At 30.7% G+C, this 20,575-nt stretch overlaps 2 protein-coding genes across 2 annotated transcripts in view; both read right to left on the bottom strand.

The window, feature by feature from the left end:
- The window catches only part of LOC124544076 (nose resistant to fluoxetine protein 6-like), a 66,751-nt gene extending 53,651 nt beyond the window's left edge, over positions 1-13,100 (bottom strand). Inside the window, exon 1 of the mRNA XM_047122494.1 lies at positions 12,563-13,100. Coding sequence (XP_046978450.1) covers positions 12,563-13,043 — 481 coding nt within the window. The 5' untranslated portion in view covers positions 13,044-13,100. The remainder of the gene's footprint in view (positions 1-12,562) is intronic.
- Positions 13,101-14,022: 922 nt separating this feature from the next.
- The window catches only part of LOC124544075 (nose resistant to fluoxetine protein 6-like), a 32,736-nt gene continuing 26,183 nt past the window's right edge, over positions 14,023-20,575 (bottom strand). The window contains exons 8-12 of the mRNA XM_047122493.1: positions 18,895-19,088; positions 15,907-16,027; positions 15,228-15,417; positions 14,719-14,861; positions 14,023-14,596 (exon numbers count right to left, since the gene is read on the bottom strand). Of these exons, the coding sequence (XP_046978449.1) occupies positions 14,054-14,596; positions 14,719-14,861; positions 15,228-15,417; positions 15,907-16,027; positions 18,895-19,088 (1,191 nt within the window). The 3' untranslated portion in view covers positions 14,023-14,053. The remainder of the gene's footprint in view (positions 14,597-14,718; positions 14,862-15,227; positions 15,418-15,906; positions 16,028-18,894; positions 19,089-20,575) is intronic.

The following is a 20,575-nucleotide window of genomic DNA, read 5'->3' as shown; positions in this document are numbered from 1 at the left end:
CTCACCCTTAAAACTGGAACACAGAAATGGTAACATATGATGAGCGTACCTACTCAGAAACGCTTGCACAAATATCTATCATCTACTAAAAGGAGTTTTAAATATCAACTTCTCCAGTGATTATTAATAAAAAGTTTGTTTTTTGGTTCGCTAAGAATCCTCATTTTTTTTCTTTTCGGAACAAAGGTACTTTAGGAGGACATTGAATCTCTTATATATAACGTTTTAAATCTAATATTCGCTTAAATTTATTTTCAAATCAGGAAATAAAATTGATACGGGAAGTCATTAATTTTTACCAGTGATATTAGTCTAAGACAAGTTTAATAATGTTTAATTTAATGTCAACATCTCGTAATTAATTTCGCGCTCTCATTAAGGTAGGCCTGCAAAACTATGCTATTGGTTCACTGGCGTATTGAATGTTTCATATTTCTCTGGTCGTGCCGTATTTGCCGTCTCATTGTATTATTAGAGTGAGAAAGAGAGAGGGAATAGAGAGTGTTTGCTCATAAATTTGTGCACTGTAATATCCTCATCATCCTACTCCTATCCCAATTTATTTGAAATCGGCGCAGCATGTCTTCTTTTTCCATACTTATTTTTCTCACAAGTAATTATTTCCAGGCATATCGCCTTTCACACAATCCAGCCATCGTTTCTTTGGTTGTCCCCTTGTGCAGTGTACCTAATATGTCCTGCGTCACTGATACATGTCGGAAATTGATCATACGACATAATTATAAGACGAAAATATGGTTTTTTTTATTTACACTTAACAAGAAAGTAAGGGATATTTTAAATATCCTGGGTATTTGATACGTCACAGCATAACAGATTCTTATATAAAACAAGTTTAATACGAATTAGTGGAACAATAAAATAGACCAGTTGTCAAGTCATTGAACCCTAGATTGAGTAAATATTGGTAACTGTTACTATCGAGCACCTAAGTGATCGTAGGCCTTTGTACAGAGGTTCTGTAACGTACTATCTATCTATCATTTATTTTACTGTACTCACCAATACGTAACTTACTTGTTTGTTTAAAAAATTAGAGAAATAAAAGATAAACTGACACCAGTGTGTGGCTTTATAAGACCGTTAATAATGTGTATGCATAATTTCGACCTTTGATTTTCACGAATAGCGATGTAGAGGTCAATAACCTTACAATCTACTCATTTTATCGGTAGGGCATCAACGGTAACGATCATTTACATTTTATATACTGTAACTAACGTATTGAAACTATTCCCATCGATCAAGTTCAACATCAATGAAATTGTAACATATTGATAAAAAAATACGATATGAATATGAGTCCAAAATTACTGGATCAAACATCAAAGAAACAGAAAAGAAACAAAGATCCGTTTTGAAGATATTGTATAGGCGATAAATGGAGCGCGTCGAAGTCGTACGTATCTGCAGTGAAAAAATCACAAAATTAAAATATCATAACATCCGTGGTACAGTAGTGTGTACATCGGTTTTCAAGGGTACGCCACTCCGAGGTCTCGGGTTCGATTCCCGGCCGAGTCGATGTAGAAAAAGTTCATTACTTTTCTATTTGGTCTTGGGTCTAGTGGTTGTGGTCCCGTCATTACTTCTGATTTTCCATAACACAAGTGCTTTAGCTATTTACATTGGGACCAGAGTATGTGATGTTGTCCAGTATAAATTTAATTACTTTAAATGATTATATGTGCTTATTAAGGGCTTGTTGTGTTTTCAGGAGTTTGGCTTAAAATAGACAATGTTCTCCCTTGAAGTTTAAGTTTGCGTCAGACCAAATTCTATCAAATTCGGTTCATTGGTTTGGACAGATAGAGTTATTTTCGCATTTATAAAATTACTACAGATCCTCAAACTACTACTAGTTTAAAGACCGGTTGCTTTCGGTAGAATTTACATTTAAAACAGATGGTAACTTAAATATAATTGGTAGCGTGAGATATATATTCAAAACATTACTCTTGAATAATTTTAGAATAGAATCCATTCCATTTTTAAATTACCGGAAACAATGGAACGCTTGAATAAGACCATTGGAACACTATAAATTACATACTAGATTAGCATGTTATGGTTATAATAAATATTTGAGATGTAAATATTTATAAATAACAAAATTATTGATACGTAGAAACGTATCGTTTGAAACTTGGACCAAATAATCGTTATACACTATTTCCGTTCAAGACCTTGAATTTCTAATAAAACTAGTATTAACAAAAATATTATGACAATTTTGTATAAATATAAACAATATTATCCGAAAAACATATGCGCCGACGTAATATTATAATAAGTCAGTCGACTCTACGTCTTTTTCGAAACGTGTTATTGGTTTTTAAATACTTTTTCGTAGAAAGAAAAGAGATTGAACAAACGTGCGGATATTTTTACTAGCCAAACTCAAAACACTCAACACAAAATTTATATAGAATAGTTTTTATGATTTTTTGTCTTCTAATTTAGATAAAGATATCTCAGTGACGATTTAACTTCTTTCTCCAATAGGATGCCGATACGACGAAAATAAGAGCGACCGTGAGCGAACGAATTTTCGTGCTTTCCAAAGCACGGAAGTGATTACTTACAAACAACATAAATCCGGACTGTGCTAGTGAGAATTTCGCCAATAATTTATAGGTGTATTAAGATTTTTTTTATATACTAGATTCTACCTTATAAGCCTTTATAGAATCAAGGGTGGTTATGTAGTACGAAGAATCGGTTCACGTTCAACTTCCTACTTTCGAAGATTGTATGAGTCTGAGTATGAAATTTTGGAAGACCAAACTTTAAGAAGTCATAAAGTTTTGACGTTCTCAAAGTTTGAACCGGTATTTTTAAATGTATGTGTGCAACACACATATGTATATTATATAAAATAATGTTATGTATATTTTCAAATGCTCGAGACATGCATTGCGAAAAAAATATTGTATGAACCTTTGAACTATGTTTGACTACCTCTCATAGTGATAAAAAGCGTGATGCTGTTCTTACTTTAGAACTCAGTGTTTATTTATTTTTTTAATTTATTCCTTTTTGTATTTGTACATACTCGAAAATTTTTATCTCTATAAATGCTACACTTGTTAAATCATTTTTAAGCAAATTTTATCGTAGTGCAATATTTGCTATGTACAATTGTTGGAGGTCCAAATAAATACACATAATGATGATATAGACTTAGTTGATTTTAAAGATCTCAATCGTTTCCAAAATAAACTTCAGATATTATCGAAGATTATTATTACATGTAACACAAATTGAAAGAGAATTGTTTTATGCAAAGATTTTTTTTTAAATATCAAATATTCTTTTTTCGATAATATGATAGGCAAAGGGGAAACTATCTTGTCTAAAATATATAAAAATTGATTACTTTAAATTATTTAACTATGATTATTAAGTTCTTTCAACATGTATGTATGAAACAGGTTGTAGATTGCTTGGTACAACCTGGAGCTATTTATAGCGATCAGGTACGTTTAAATATGTACAGATTTGCAGGCTTGGTTTCTGGACTGTATGATGATTTATAAACTATTTAATTTTATTATAATTGTATATCATCTGTGAAATAAAAGCATGTTGTGAAATATATTTAAAATAATATACATAGCATTATTGTTGATGTATGAGCTGAAATGGTTAGAACGTATGCATCTTAAACGATGATTTCGGATTCAATCCCAGGCAAGCACCACTATATATATATGCTCGGCGGTGCATGTGTCTAATTTCATTGAAATTGTGCCACATGTGCATTCCACTAACCCGCATTGGAACAGCGTGGTGGAATAACTTCCGACCCCTCTCCTTAATGGGAGAGGAGGCCTTAGCCCAGCAGTGGGAAATTTAGAGGCTGTTTCTATTGTTTTATAATGTCATTATAATTTTTTTTTCTTAAAATCTTAACTCCTATAAGCATCGTCGGGGTTTGGTCAATTATAAACACCAATTAAGCACATGAACTCGATCACCCTTGTCTAAATTTGAACCCCATATAGTTTTACGTATTCTTACCATTGAACCACATCTGGTATTCGTACGTCTATAATTTTAAATTTTATTACACAGAATTACAGTATTCAACCTCATTCGAGTAAACTGTGACGTATCGTTATTTTATTCCATTTCCGTAAATATAAATTGTCGATTATAGTTTGCAATTTATACAAGTGGTTTATAAGATGATGTTTACAGGCATAATCAATCAAAATACACAATTTTCAAGTCAGATCGTACACTCATTTAAATGATATGAAAAGCTAATACTTAACATAGATTCGACATAAAATAACTTATGAGAATCTTAACAATAACTTTTCTAATTAAAATACTTATGAATCTTTCGTTCGAACATTGACCGATATCATGACGTCAATATAATATTCAATGAAATAAAAATGCCCACAAATATAAAATATATACAATCTTGATGAAAAAAAAAATGATATTATTTCAGTGGCTTAACATAAATATTTTTGTCACCAATAATAATGAGTGTGTAACAAATATTCTTTACACTGTGAAGGCAATATCCAATGTGGAACTTTTCATAAATAGCATTTAAATATTCCTCTCTAAAACAATGACCAAAGTTAAAGTAAAAAACTTAGAGATTATTTCGTCATATACCAAACCCGCTCATTAGGTATATATTCTAGCAGTAAACAGCAACAATTGGTATTTTTATGTTCCGTTGATGAGCCAGTGGAATTAAGAAAAAGGAGTACAAGATATTTGTTACGAAGGTTGGTGAAACATTGGCGATGTAGAAGTGGCTAACATTTCCAACAGCGCCAATGTTTTTGAATAGTAATGACCATTTACTATCAAGTGGCTTTTTCGTCTTTCCGCGGTTTATATTAAGATAAATATATCGAAACTGACAACCTTTATTAATATTAAATTTACAGTCCTATGAGTTATTCTAATAATTTAAAATAATTCAATTCCTCTCGTAATAATTAATAATAAAAATTTAATGGGTTAAAAACTCGATATTGACTTTTAAATCGTAGTAAAGGGATACGAGTCAACAACTCGTTCTTACCTGGTATTTATGATTATATATTACCAAATTAGAATACCTGTCTTCGACTCCTTAAGATTTGAATAAAGAAATATCAATATGTTAGATTAATTAACAGCTCGTCTTCTAAAGAAAAATAACAAACCAATAAGAATAAACCAATTTAATATGAACTACACTCATAAAGAACGGCTTAGTGCATAGACGATTTAAGGAATTGTTAATATTTCTTACGGGGCCAATGTCTATGGGCAGACGTGATCACTAATCGTGAGGTGTCCCATTTGTTCATTCGCCTAACAATATCATAGAAATATTTTTCTCGTATTTTTCTATGGAATACAAATACAAGTAATTATCGCGGTTCTTTGTTAATTTGAATCTAAACGCGAAACGCGTTTGAATGTCGCTAATTAAAATATTTTTCAATTCTAGTTTGATATTCTTTATCTGTCTTGTATACAAAACCAGTATTGAATATTAATGTGTTAGTCTTATACGTTTTGATTTTAAAATTCGATACATTCGATACGGCACCATATCTTGAAATTTGATTCACCAATAATATTTGATGACAGTAAATTTATACTGCTAATACAGAGTAAGTACTTGCAGCACTGATTTTGGCAATCTCTAACCCAATGTATTGCATTGTAAATAATTGCCAAACGATTTTTTTAGTAAATAATCTAAATATAATCAAGTCAACAGAGATTCAGCTAAGCAAATGATTTAACTACTAATAGTGACGCCAAAAAATTAACCAACCAAAAGCTACCACCATAAAATAGTTTTATTTTTTATTTTAACTACATATGGGACGCATGAAAAACAATTTTGACACATTAACGTTTCTTTCTTTTCAAGTTTTAAAAGAAATACCCCCTGATTGTAAGCAAAGAAAAATTTAAAATAAAATGTGTCCAAAAAATCGCCCTTTAAATAGCAATTTCTTAGAAAACCTTCGAACGACAAAAAAAAATATTATAGATGAACCATAAACCGTACGAAATTGTTTCTTTTATCGCTACTTGTTAATTTTATGCACCGTACACATATTGCTTTATAAGTGAGTAAAACAAGCACAAAAAAGTTGTATTATGCTAAAACTTTGGTTTAACAAATTAATATATGCCAAAAAAATTAAAGTGCTACAATATTTTATGATATATTTTAGTATAAACTACAATAATCGTAAAATGTATGACTAATCAATATATTTTATCTAAAACATCGCAGAAGAAAATTTATTCTTTTCAAAGATAATGAATATTCAGAATATCTCTATTTTACCTCAAGCGCAATTTGTTTCTGGTTTATAAATTCCTTTCATCTTTCGAGACGAAGCCGAGAATGAAACTTAATTATAATTCATATTGTATTTCATATTTTCATTAAAGAACTGTTGTTGTAGCAAAATAAGGTTAAACGAGTAGTAGAGACAAAGTTATAAAATTCATTGTTTGATCTATCCAAACGATTTCGGTCACAACAACGGAAACGGGAGAGAATATGTTTTATTGTTCCAAACATTTTTGCTTATAATCGTGCTCGATCAAAGAATCGTTAGGAAACCTGCATGTATCGAAAGATCAATCCAGTGTTATCTTTAAAAGGTAAAGGTCCAGCAGAAAATCATTTACAAATTATATATGAAAAATTCTATATAACTTCTCAATCTTTAATTTATGGAGTAGTCGATAGTATATAAAATATCTCAGTATTGATTCTGACCCTGGGTATTATTGTCCTTAGTTATAATACAAGCTTACAAAGAGTGGTACATGGAGATATTAGTAAGTCCTTAATGTTTTTGCGGTATGCTATTGTTTAAGAAATATTTTAATACTATCAAGAATAGATATTAAGAACAGATACAGTTTTTATATTTAAATCAATACACTAGACTAATTAGAAAAATATGCATACAAAATGGGATGTTTTGAAGATGATTAACGAATAGTATTAGACTGGGGGGGATAACAAAATTTATAACTGTCAGATTTATATGTAACCAGTTTTAAGTCATTGATACCAACATCTTTTATTTTAAAATCGAAGATAGTAAGTTTTTGAATTACACTTCAAGCCTTTATATTAGGAAACATTTTTATAGTAACTCTTTTGGCTTAGCTGGTAAGCAAGAAATGATACCATAAATAGAACGAAACATTCGTTGACTAATCTTGATTCATGACATGATTAAAAAAAAACATATTCATTATAACGCTTTTATTTTGTCATATTTTGAGTGTACTTGAATGGACACATTTATCAACTCGCTAATAATACCCATAAAAATGACATGAGAACAATTTAATGTTTAACATAAGCATGTTGTTTACTTTCAAATACAAATTGATTATTTGTAAATTTAATAAGTTATGGTTATTTCAATTAGTATTACATAGTAGTAAATCGTTTTCTGATGGATATTTGTCAAAATACATATTTAATTATGGATACCAAAATATTGTAACGTTTGGAAGACAATACGATATTTTTTAAATATTTGTTTCTTACATCTTATATAGTTAAAAAAATAATTGATTCCAATAAATGCACTGTATTCGTATAGCTTTATTTCGTTTCATGTAAACAAGTCACAATAAAATAATTGTATAATTTTAAATGTGAAAAAATATTGAAAGTTTTAACGTTACTAAACCGCATTCAATTAATTGCGTTATCGTGGTGTAACTAGAATGTAAAAATATTTTGTACATTATTTAAATTGTTATATTTGTAACCGTGTCTAAACTACTAGGTAATTAAACAAAATTGCAGAGAAAAATAGTGACTTTAATAGCATGCTTACGTATGCAATACGAAATGCACCGGTGATATATCAACTTACATATTTTTGGTAATACTTTGGAAATATAATCCTCTTCGGGAATATTCTCACTACTAGGTTGACTTCTTGTAAGAATATTGATGCTTTATATAAATGCATAGATGTATACAGGCAAACATTCGTAAGTATGAGATTTCATCACATATTCGAAAAATTGAAAACCTAATATCAAGTCAACTCAATACCTTTTTATTTTAGTTTAGTAAAACGTTATTTGTGTATCAAAACACTCCTCTAAGTCATTTCATGACAATAATTTTGCGGACGTATCTTCACATACCAAGAGTATATAAGTTCCGTAAGCGATTAGCATAAACCAGTTAGTTATCGAGAATTTTGAATCGCAGGGAAAAATATGCCCATACTGATGAAGCGTATTGTATAAAATTAACGTCCAATTTATTGGATCTGTAATCGAGATTATATTTACAAATATATATTTTAATCGGTGTATTGCGGATACAATTGTATGTAAACACTTATGATGTTCATTTTCAAAAGGTTTATGAGTAATAAAAAGGTCATCACATAAATGCAATCCACATTACCTTTCATTTATCATATCGTTATACACAATAACATATCAAATTAGTGATCGTAAAATATAAATTTTAATTCAGAATATTGTATGAAGTTATAAATGACTTTTAAATAATTGTATTTGTTATTTTTGGACCACAAGCTAAATTTTCTTAATTAATTTATATTTTAACAAGTTGCAAATATATTTTTTTTTTGGTTAAGTAGATGAAAACCTAATATCAAGTCAACTCAATACCTTTTTATTTTAGTTTAGTAAAACGTTATTTGTGTATCAAAACACTCCTCTAAGTCATTTCATGACAATAATTTTGCGGACGTATCTTCACATACCAAGAGTATATAAGTTCCGTAAGCGATTAGCATAAACCAGTTAGTTATCGAGAATTTTGAATCGCAGGGAAAAATATGCCCATACTGATGAAGCGTATTGTATAAAATTAACGTCCAATTTATTGGATCTGTAATCGAGATTATATTTACAAATATATATTTTAATCGGTGTATTGCGGATACAATTGTATGTAAACACTTATGATGTTCATTTTCAAAAGGTTTATGAGTAATAAAAAGGTCATCACATAAATGCAATCCACATTACCTTTCATTTATCATTTCGTTATACATAATAACATATCAAATTAGTGATCGTAAAATATAAATTTTAATTCAGAATATTGTATGAAGTTATAAATGACTTTTAAATAATTGTATTTGTTATTTTTGGACCACAAGCTAAATTTTCTTAAAAAATTTATATTTTAACAAGTTGCAAATATATTTTTTTTTTTTGGTTAAGTAGATGAAGTGGTTGCTTGTAACTGAGGTAGCACATAGCATCTTAATTGTATTAATTTAAATGGTTGTATTTATGTATACTTTGTTGGCGATCCAATAAATAAATAAATAGATTATTTAATAAATAATAAATTATCGTTTTTGCTAAAGTAGTAAATGATTGTTGTGAGTGACTTGTTTAATTGATTTTGGTTAAAATTGTGGCCAAAATAGATACAGAGTATAATTATCAGAGCAATATAAAAAAACTGTTTTTTTTTGAATGTGATACGAATTCGCCAGTGAAAAGCCTTATTTGTTTAGAATTTTTTTTATTTAATTAAACATGAAATCTTCTTGATATTCCGATATAATTTGATCGTCAAAAATAACTTTATTTTTATGATATTTATTAAAATATCAAAAAATATGAAGTCATAACACACTATAAAAAATATACTAATATTGCAATTTAATTAAACATTTAAATGAATTTGAGTGAAATTAAATCACAACACAGTATAATTTGTTTTCTTTTTGATCACGTTTCATTTCGTGACGTTCATTTATTAAGGTCAATTATTTAAACAAACAATGATACTTCTTGTGTATAAATATTGTATTTCGATTTAATTTTAGCTCGAATTATATAACTGAGCATATTTTAAGACTGAGCTGTGAGGTCTGAGATTTATTACTTAATAATTGTTTCAATGTTTTGCTATTGCGTCATGCCCTATTTAGGAGAACTATTACCGCCTATTAAGTTTAGTGTCTGATATTTACGGCTTAGAGTACCCAAGTACTGAATTTGGTCTATAAATTTATTTTTCTGCCTGAAAATTCAAAACAGCCATACAGGTCATAAGGATTACATAAAGATTGATTTAAGCTTCTGCTTTGGAAAGCACGCAAAATCAAAGACTCTCCAGTGAATTTAATGTATTTCCAATTATATTGGCTTATCATCAACAGGATGAGGAAAGTATAGGAATATAAAATGGACCTGTATTTGCATATTACATAGGCTTATATATTGGAATATTGCCTTCACAGATGGTCCCTTTCAAATTGATCACTATAGCTAAACTACGGTCAGAAGAACATTATTGGCGATCATTACAAAAACGATTCGGAAACTTCTCACTAAACCAGTAATATTTGGTAGATACATATCATCATAGAGTATTTTCCTTGATTTACAGATTACGTCACGATGTTTTCCTTCACCGCTGAACACCTTATGAATTCCAAACCGTTCTTGATAAGCTCGATATCCCTTCCTCTGATTTGAACGCATGACCTTCCGTTAAGATGAAAGTGCTTCATCTTTTTAATATAAAATGCAGTCAATTCAATTTAAATAGAATATTTTATATTCAGTGTATTTATCGTACATCTAACCAAAATATCTAATTCACAATTATCATCTTGTTAGCAAATATTTTTAAGTAGAGCGTTAACTCGAGAAAGGAACTGCGGTTTTACGTAAAAATAATAAAAGATCGACATTAAAAGTGAATGTATAATAACGTTATAATATCTTATTTGTATCATTGTATGCGAATAATGATTGTTTGTATTCTAGCATCGTTTTCTCAGTCACCTACGTATAACAATCCGTAAACAAGGAACAGCTCGCATTACTGTATAATAATATGTTGTGTGCAGTGCATATACAAGCACGACGGAATACTATAAATACTGTAATGTTAAATGAAATACATTTATTTACATACTCATTATTTACATTGAGGATTTAATAAGTATAATATAATTGAATACAAATGAAATTAAGAAATCACATGTTGTTGCGCTTTATGCAATCCCGTCTAGAGAAATACACTCAACTCATTATAAATTCCAGTAGCGCAGCAAATAGCAATACTTAGTATTTTTGTGTTCCAATTCGAAGAGTGAGCGAGACAGTGAATTAGGCACAAGGGACATAACATATTAATTTCCAAGGTTGGTGGTACATTGACGTTTTGAGGAATAATTATTTTAGTACTTAGGTCTATGGAAGGAGATGAAGACAGTCATATGCAGAAAAATTTGAGTTTAAAATAAAAAAATACCTATCATACAAATAATGACCGTATGAAATGGTGAAAGGAATTCTAACCCAATTTCCTTGTTTTATTGCATCTTGACGAAAAATGAATTGAATGACAGTAGAAAAAGTAAGACAAGGTGTTATTGTTTTTAATGAGATTTAGTGTTTCATTTTGTTTCTTTATTTCTGTAAGAAACTTTTAAATATGTGCAAGGTTGTGAGGAAATTTTTGTGACCGGAAAATGAGAGCAATTCGTAATAAAGAAAAAACATTAATACAATAATAATAGGCTCATTTATGTTTATACTAGCATCAAATAAAAAACAAAATACCTCGTTATTATCGTTCACTTTACTTTTTAATACCCTGGGATTAACATCAAGTACGATAAACTATATACGCAAATGCAAAAAGACATAAGTACTTCTTTTTTAAAATAGGTGAACATAGGACGGGTGATTAAGCCATCTAGTCCTTGATCCCAACTGCCATTACAAACAAGAAATAAAAATAACACATCAATGCAAGAACTGGCTCACTCACTCCTCAAACCAGAACATGACTGTACTAATATAGATTAACTGATGAGCAGTACCAGTACAGATGGTACCTTTGGCCCTTGCACAAGGGCCAAACATTTTACAAAATTTTATCAATCTGAATATTTATGGAAACTCAATAACGTTCGAACATGGGAGATCTACAATAAACAGATACCTACCTATATATTTTGTCAAGTGATACAATATTATCTTTAAAAAGTCGTATTATAAATAGTGCGCGATGTTAAATATTAAAATGATGACTACTATTTAAAATTAAAACTATAATTTTTTTCACCCTTGAAATAAAATCTCATTAATGACTTACAGTGGAAAACCTTACTCAATGTTAATTCAATTATTATGCGTTTTAAGGAAAACTCTTGTTTGTATTATCGATTATTATTTTTATTCTTTTACTTTTAAATAATAATACTGATCCAAAAAATCATTTTAAATGAAAAATTAATGTAATCGAATTATATCTACCAAACATGCAATTCCATATTTATACAATTATTTTTTTCATTATGTAAAATTAATTGACTTCCGCTAACAATCAACGGCAGGAACTAATTTATTTTTGGAATATAAGAATTAGATAAGTTATTTTAAAATAAAAAAAAAAATAATTGTAAAATTTTCCAACGAATATAACATTTATCTAGATTTAAGCATTTATCTAATCGAGATCTAAATATTTAAATACTAATAACAGAAAAAATTTACTCACTTCTCAAAGCCCATCTCTTATTCAAAATAAGCCCATCCAGAAATCTGTATCCCTGTTCCCTGCAGACTTTCTCCTTTACATTCGCCACAGCACTTGTTAGTGACAATAAATCACTCGCAAGGACCACAGAAGAGGCATAATCTGGGGACTCGTCCACTGCATTTAACTTTGGCTGCTCCCTTCTCGCACCCTCAGCACCGTCGTCGTATACATTATACCCTAAATCTTCAGCTCTTTTAACATTACGGATATCATTTTTTATCGTTTCAGATAGTTTAGCAACTAATTCCTTATCGAGACGTAAGTTCTGAGCAGTCCTGTTAAGTCGATTGATATCTCGGGGATCTAAACTACCACTCGCATTTAAAAAATTAGTTAGTCTTTTTAAAACTTGTTGATCAATGTTTGTATTGTTAGTAATGTTATGTTCAACGGCGGATACCGCGCACGCGATCGTGAGTAGCGCTCCGATCGAGATCATAGTGGAGGCGTGCGTACGCGCCGCTTCTGTTTGCTGACTGATCCACAACCTTCGAGACTTGATCAATGAAATGGACTAAGTCAGCGCTTTGTTCGCTTATGTCCTGTGTCCATTACCCTATTATAATTGCTTCATTGTTCGATCGTGTCGACGTCACTTCGAGTAACAGAATATTATGAGGATGTTTTATACTTTTGGTACCCTTTACAAAGGTACCTTAACTAAATTACTTAGAAACTCCTATATAAATATATTTATGTCAATTTTGCGCTACGTAAGTTACAGATTTTAATTCGCTCCTGTGATTTTATTACTTTACGCGATGTTTACAAAGTATTTATTTTATTACGAGTTGTGTTATAATATAATACGTTGTTAAAAAAATATATTTTCTTTTTATATTTTGTGAATTTAGTACATTAAAATAAACTGAAATAGACTATTTATTTTAAAATATGAATAATATTATTTTTAAAAAAGTTTCCAATATACCCATCTTTTATTTTTATTAATAAAAAATTATGTAAAAAAGTGAGCAATAGAAATTCTACGAGTTTCTTTTAGTCATTTCTAGTTAAAAAATAAATGATTTTTTTTTACAGTAACTGACTTTCCTTATATAATCTCGGTTTCAATATATTATCTTAACAATATATAATCTATCTTTATTAGTATGCAATATTACCTAATTTCAAATTCGACCATGCCGTGAACAAACTTTTTTTTCTTATTTTCCAAATGACTAGAATAAAGAGAATACATATATACCAATTCACCAGTAGTGGAAGATTATCATGACATTTAAAGGTAACGTTACTTGACCGCTTCCTGATTTTAAAATGACAAAGAACTAAAAAAAAGCAAATAGTGAAAAGTTAAGGTCAGTGAAAGAGTACAATTTCACATAATTCAACAAATTCCGTATTAAAAATATTTATGTCTATCAAAGCATTTAAATAAAAATAAAAACAAATTTTAAATTATTATAATTTATTTAAATAATAAATTGATCATCTGTTGTATCGATATTGTTGACTTCCGGTTCTCTCGTTCCCATTTGCTGTCCATTCCCATTCGTCTAAATCTTGATCATTAGAAAAAGACCGTCTTGTCAAATACTGCCGTCTTCCAGCCCAAAAGTCTTCCCCTGATTCACCTTGTTCTTCTTCAATAATTTCTAAATCTTCTTCATGGATAGTTTCCCGGTCTGCCTCCTCCTCGTCTTCTTCTTCTAAAATTTCTTCAAGACCTTCATTAGAATCTCTTTGTATTTCATATTCGACTTCGACTTCAGGTATTTCTTCTAAAATTTCTCTGTGAGCTAAAAACGATCTCCTTGGTTGTGGGGTTTCTTTATGTTCGTCTCGCTCAATCTTTTGTTCACTGTTTTTATTATTTTGTACTGGTTCTTCATCCGAAGGTTCTTTATCGTCCTCTTTCTCATCAGAATTAGACGAAAAAGATATTTTTGGTAACGACTGCAGTGGGATTACTAAAGTAATTGTCAAAATAATGGAACCCAACAATATTGTTAATAATTCTTCAAGATCAATCTGAAATAAAAATTATAATATATGTTAATAAATTTAATAATTTCTGTCTTAAAAACACCTGATCATTCCAATAAGTATGTAATAAGAATTAAAAATTGTAGTAAGAAAACAAAATGATTTACCAGTGAAAGTAGAGAAAATTCTTTAGGAGCTCGTATAGTGGCAGTATTCGTGAGGAAAACGATGAATTGTACTAAATACAATGCGTAGGATATTCGACTTATGAAGAGAAGTGGACGACTAGATAAAAATTTTGACAACATTTCTGGAACAAAACATAACATATATTTTTAAAATAAAAGTTTTAACATTATACGACTAATATACGTTTTTGACCCACCCTCAATTTTACCTGAAATGCTTATGGTACAATGACTAAAGGTAAAAAAAATACCAATAAGAATAATGCATTCAACCCAATCTAATGAACCATGCTTGTTTAAATACGAAAAAAAAATAAGTTTTTTATACATATAAGATACATATTTAATTACTGCTATACGTTTCTAATTACGGGTAAAGATATAATAAGATATGAGAAACACCGGCGATTATGTCATTAAAAGATAAAAATACAAAGCAACAGTTTTATAAATAATTATGTTAAATATTACTAGTTAGGTTTACTTACCAGAATGACCATTATGGACGCTATAGACCAACCAAGCAATGGCCAAAGCTGTAGCTATTGGAGCCAATGTTGCGTACAATGACGCAAATGTCACGTCATACCGGTATTCGAAGTAGCCTGAGTCACCACCAGCCCACAATACTAGACCCATAAGGTTGATGCTGACGAACCATCCAAGGATATTGACAAACTAAAATAAAAGAAAAATATTACCATAATCTTTAATTTTTAATTGAGATTCTCGCTGTGGTTGTTTAGAATTGCCATTAATATTAAATTGAATAGATAGTACATCTATGTCTAAGCACAAACCTTAACATTATTTTTCCTGTGTCGTTTTCTATTTTCCGTTGAGTATGTGTAACCGTGATCGATTTTGATCCTGACCAATTGTTAATGGCAATCATTTTAAATACAAAATTACGAGTTTTTAATACTTTCAACCAAATCAAATTAATTATGCAATTAAATCTTAATATATTTTAAAAATGTACTATCGTTAAACATCGAATTTAATCCGTAAGAAGTCTTACAATAATGTTTTAGTATTAATATCTTACCAATATTATAAATGAATAAAGGACTCGAGTTCATTAAACGCGCTTAATCGACCAAACCGATAAGCCAAATCCGGTTGTCATATAAACATTAATTAATAAAAATGCATTTGACAACATACCTTAGTAAGACTTGAAGGTTTTCTAAGAGCAAGTCCCAGGCTTAATCCTATAAAGTATGGGGAGCATCGATGAAATACTGAAGTATAGCTCAATCGGCCGGTACGATATAGTTGACTAACACTGGAAAAATATTGGATTATTACATCTAAGTTTCTGCATCTTATTATATTGAGTATAGTAGGACCTTATGCTACCACCTGACAACTAATCTACCACGGAACAGCAAATTTTATGAACGTGTCCCAATTTGAAAGTTGAGACAGATATCGTAGGTTGCTACCCAACTAAATAATGATATCGGTCCATAGTAAAACAAAATAATTAACGTACGTACGACGTTTTGTTCCCAAGCAGTTGATGTCGTTAGCGAGTTACGAGTATAACATACTATATCGGATAAACAGAATCATCAGAACATTTTAGGAAATACTGATGAAGAAATTTAGTTGATTTATTCTTCAGTATCTGTTTAGTGTCGAGCCGAGGTGGCCCAGTGGCTAGAGCGTGTACATCTTAACCGATGATTGCGGGTTAAACCCAGGCAATCCTTACTGAATTTTTCATGTGCTTACTATGTGTTTATAATTCATATCGAGCTCGGCAGTGGTGAATATGCTCCTAACTTACTCCTCAAAGAGAGACGAGGCCTTAGACCAGCAGTGGGAAATTTACAGGCTATTACTATACTGTATGTACACATATACATATATAAATCGACTATTGATCGATTCTTGTGGTAACCCGTGTAACATGCTAATATCTATATTATTTATATATGTTATTATAAATTAACAATATTATCTAACAAAAATAACAAATAAATTAAAGGAGTATGCTTGAAGCTCGTTCCGCATGAGCATATAATATGTATTTCTCTATCCACCTACATATATCATAATTAAAAAGGTACCAAAATTCTTTAAATATTATATCTCAAACACAATGTGAGATAATCTAATTATTTATTTCGACAGGAACATTAATTCAAGTCACAAGTTTTATATAAGCCTATTCACATAAATTTATAAAAAAATTAAGTAATTTGCGTTTTTTTTTCACATACTCGTGTTTTTTTTTTTATTTGTACCTATTGTTCTTAAGTTATAACAAAATTATAAATATTATATAAATTTAAATCATAGAAAAATATATTAAATATTTTAATGCGAATCTGTAATGTCATATATGTGTATTGTTTTTCTATAATAAATTTTAAATTAAATAAAATGTATCAATTTGTCTGTTGTACCAAATATTCATGATGCATAAGAATTTTTAACTTGATGGTATAAAAGGTTATGCAAACGATAAAAAAGCGTGGTATTAATACTTGTGGACTTCCACGCAGGATAAATTACATACATATATAATTGTAATTAACTAATATGACTGTATTTTTAAATTTTGAAAAAGATTAACCACTGAGTTTCTTGTCGGTTCTTCTCGCTAGAATCATCCTCCCGAACCGGTGGTAGCTTCACTTAAAATACTTAAATACATGACGATTCAAAAGTGCTTGTAAAAACCTAGTTGCATAAAGTTTATTTTGATTTTATTTTTTTTAATCTTGAAAACCAAAAAAAGATCTCATACAGAAATTAATTAGAAGTATGAATCAAACTGACTTTCTGTCGTAAAACAAATGAATACATATAATTCTAGAAAGCACTAGATGTTTTTTTAGAATCAATTTGTAAAAATTTACTGTTATTTATATTACATAACCGTTGTATATGTAAATCATTTATCTACTGGTGGTATAAAATCGAATAAAGGTAGATCAGAGTTCAATCAACAACTAGCCATAAAGTAATTAATTCAGTTAACGGCATTCCAGTCAGTACTTGTCATTTAAAGGAAACCTCAGCAAAGCTGGCTTTCGACGTCGTATAGCCTTGCTACTATGTTCCAATTTGATTAATGCATTGGCTATTATTGGCAAGGAGAAATGCAGCTATCGTCGATATGAAACTGGGCGACTGGTTTCAAACCTCACGCAGATAGGGTTTTCGAAACTTCCGCGAATCAGATATAGAGTTAATCAAGTGATTATTTTTTAAATTTAAAATCTAATATGACCAGTCGAGTCATAGTACTTCGTTAAAATAACAGTCTATTAATATTCAGCAGCTAAAAAAGGCCTTACAATTTAGGGAGGAGCTTATTCATCAACGCTAAAACGATTTATCGATTGGAAATTATCATTGTAATTATTATATTTATAATTATTTAACGCGACTCGAGTCAGTAAAAGAATTAAATTTTTTTATATATATTTTTAATTTATTCAAATTGATAATGTTCTCACACTTAACAATTTATTTATTGTAATAGTTTAATTTTAAAATTATCCTGTTCACAAACTATACGAATGAATAATTTTATCCTTGTTAAAAAAAAATGTATCTCTTTTAAATTAATTTTATAAAATTGCGATTTAAGTGTATGTGAACAAAATACGTAGCATTGGGATTATCATATCTGATCTTCATATTAACCTGTAAGTACCCACTATTCTTTTTGTAAAGATATTTGTTTAAATAAATTAATATAATTTATTTTTTATTATAAAACCAAAGGCCAAGTATCTAAGGCAATGACTGAAAAATTATGACGAAAATCGAAGGACTGAAATGGCTTCTAAGAGAGACCTTTTTATTGCTAACACAGATGTCCACATACAGCCTTATTATTTTAATACTAGCTGTGCCCGCGACCTTGTACGCGTTTGTATTTAACAAAAAAAAATATTATTGTAGTCTAAGTTACTCCTTATTATATCAGTATGTGACACTGAAAGTCCCGTCAAAATCTGGCCAGCCGTTCCAGAGATTTGCCGGAACAAACAGACAGACAGACAGACAAAAAATGTAAAAAATATTATTTTGGTATATGCACCGTATCCATACATATGCATTGAGTAAAAAAGGGCTATTTTAATATTACAAACAGTCACTCCAATTTTATTATATGTATAGATTACGTACCTAATTCCTTGATATGCCAAAGCCGAAAGACGATGGTCTCGGAAAGTTGAGTATCTTGAGTAGGCAGATAGTAGGTGGAGGATTGGCATCACGGTAGATGAAAAGGGTACTTCAGACTGGATCGCCCACACAATTATACCTCCGATAATTGTAAGCTGAAAGTCCAACGCCATGTGGTGTGTTTGTGGTGCACACTGGAAAAAATAATTAGATTTAATTCTGATAATAGTGATAATTATGTACATGTATCTTATATGGAATATTATATATTATATTTAATACTACACATTTGAAAGTAACTCTCTCTGGCTGTCGCTCTTTCAAGACCAAACCGCTGAACTAAATTTGATGAAATTTGGTAAGAAGCCAACATTAGCTCCAAGAAAGAAAAAAGACCACTTTTTTGCCAAACAAACCAACACCCTAAAACGTAAGCGAAACCGGGGCGACTACTAGTATTATATAAGAAGAATTGATACAAATAAACAATGGAGCGTTTAAGTTTTCTTAATAAAATACACAGAATTGATATTTTGTATTAAACAATATGAATTAAATGAATAGTCTAAATTTAAAGCGGGTGATCCGAAGCCCAGCTCCTTATATAATAATATTATTTGCTGAAACCCTCTCCGAATCGAACTAAGTAAGTTTTATACATATATATTGAATTAGAGGTTTTTTAAGTTAAGCATTACATAAAAGGGATCCCAATCTTAATATGTTTTTTTTTTTTTTTTTATGGCATAGGTGGCAAACGAGCAGGAGGCTCACCTGATGGAAAGTGACTACCACCGCCCATGGACATCTGCAACACCAGGAGGCTACCTGCAAGCCTCCTGGTGTTGCCGTTGCCGGCCTTTGAGAAAGGAGTAGGCTCTTTTCTTGAAGGTTCCCATGTCGTATCGGTTCGGAAAAACCGCCGGCGAAAGCTGGTTCCACAAAGTGGTTGTGCGAGGCAGAAAATGTCTAAGAAATCGCGCTGTTGTGGATTTTCGGACATCAAGATGGTGCGGGTGAAACTTAGAATTTTGGCGAGATGTCCGAAGGTGAAATTCAGCAGCCGGGATTAATCCGAACAATTCCTCGGAACATTCCCCGTGAAAAATTCGGTAGAAGATGCAGAGAGATCCGACATCTCTACGCAAAGCCAAAGGATCAAGGAGATCGGAAAGGGCTTGATCGTCGATAACTCGAGCCGCTCTACGTTGGATGCGGTCAAATGGAAGGAGCTGGTACTGGGGAGCACCCGCCCAGAGGTGAGAGCAGTACTCCATGTGAGGCCGAATTTGCGCCTTGTAAAGTTTTAGGCGATGAGCCGACGTGAAATACTGTCTCGCCTTGCTGAGCACGCCCAGCTTTTTTGAAGCCAATTTGGCTTTGCCTTCCAATTGACCGCGGAACTGAACGAGGCTCGAAATATCAACGCCAAGTATTCCCAATGTTCTCAAATCGTGGAGATACGACAAATGGGGTCTTTTTAGCGGTTAACGCACAAACTTGCGTCTTTTTGGGGTTGAAATGGACCAGATTTAGCCGGCCCTAATTCGAGACTTCGTTTAATGAAGACTCGACTTCAGACACAAGTTTGTTCCGGTTCTCTTCGACGATTTCCCGAGAAATATGTACGGCCTTATGCACGGCCGGTGTATAAGGTGTCAACGGTACTGTCGTCTGCATA

This window comes from Vanessa cardui, chromosome 4 (assembly GCF_905220365.1).
Source record: "Vanessa cardui chromosome 4, ilVanCard2.1, whole genome shotgun sequence".
In the NCBI taxonomy this organism is placed as follows: domain Eukaryota; kingdom Metazoa; phylum Arthropoda; class Insecta; order Lepidoptera; family Nymphalidae; genus Vanessa; species Vanessa cardui.
This window is presented reverse-complemented; position numbering and strand designations above follow the sequence as displayed.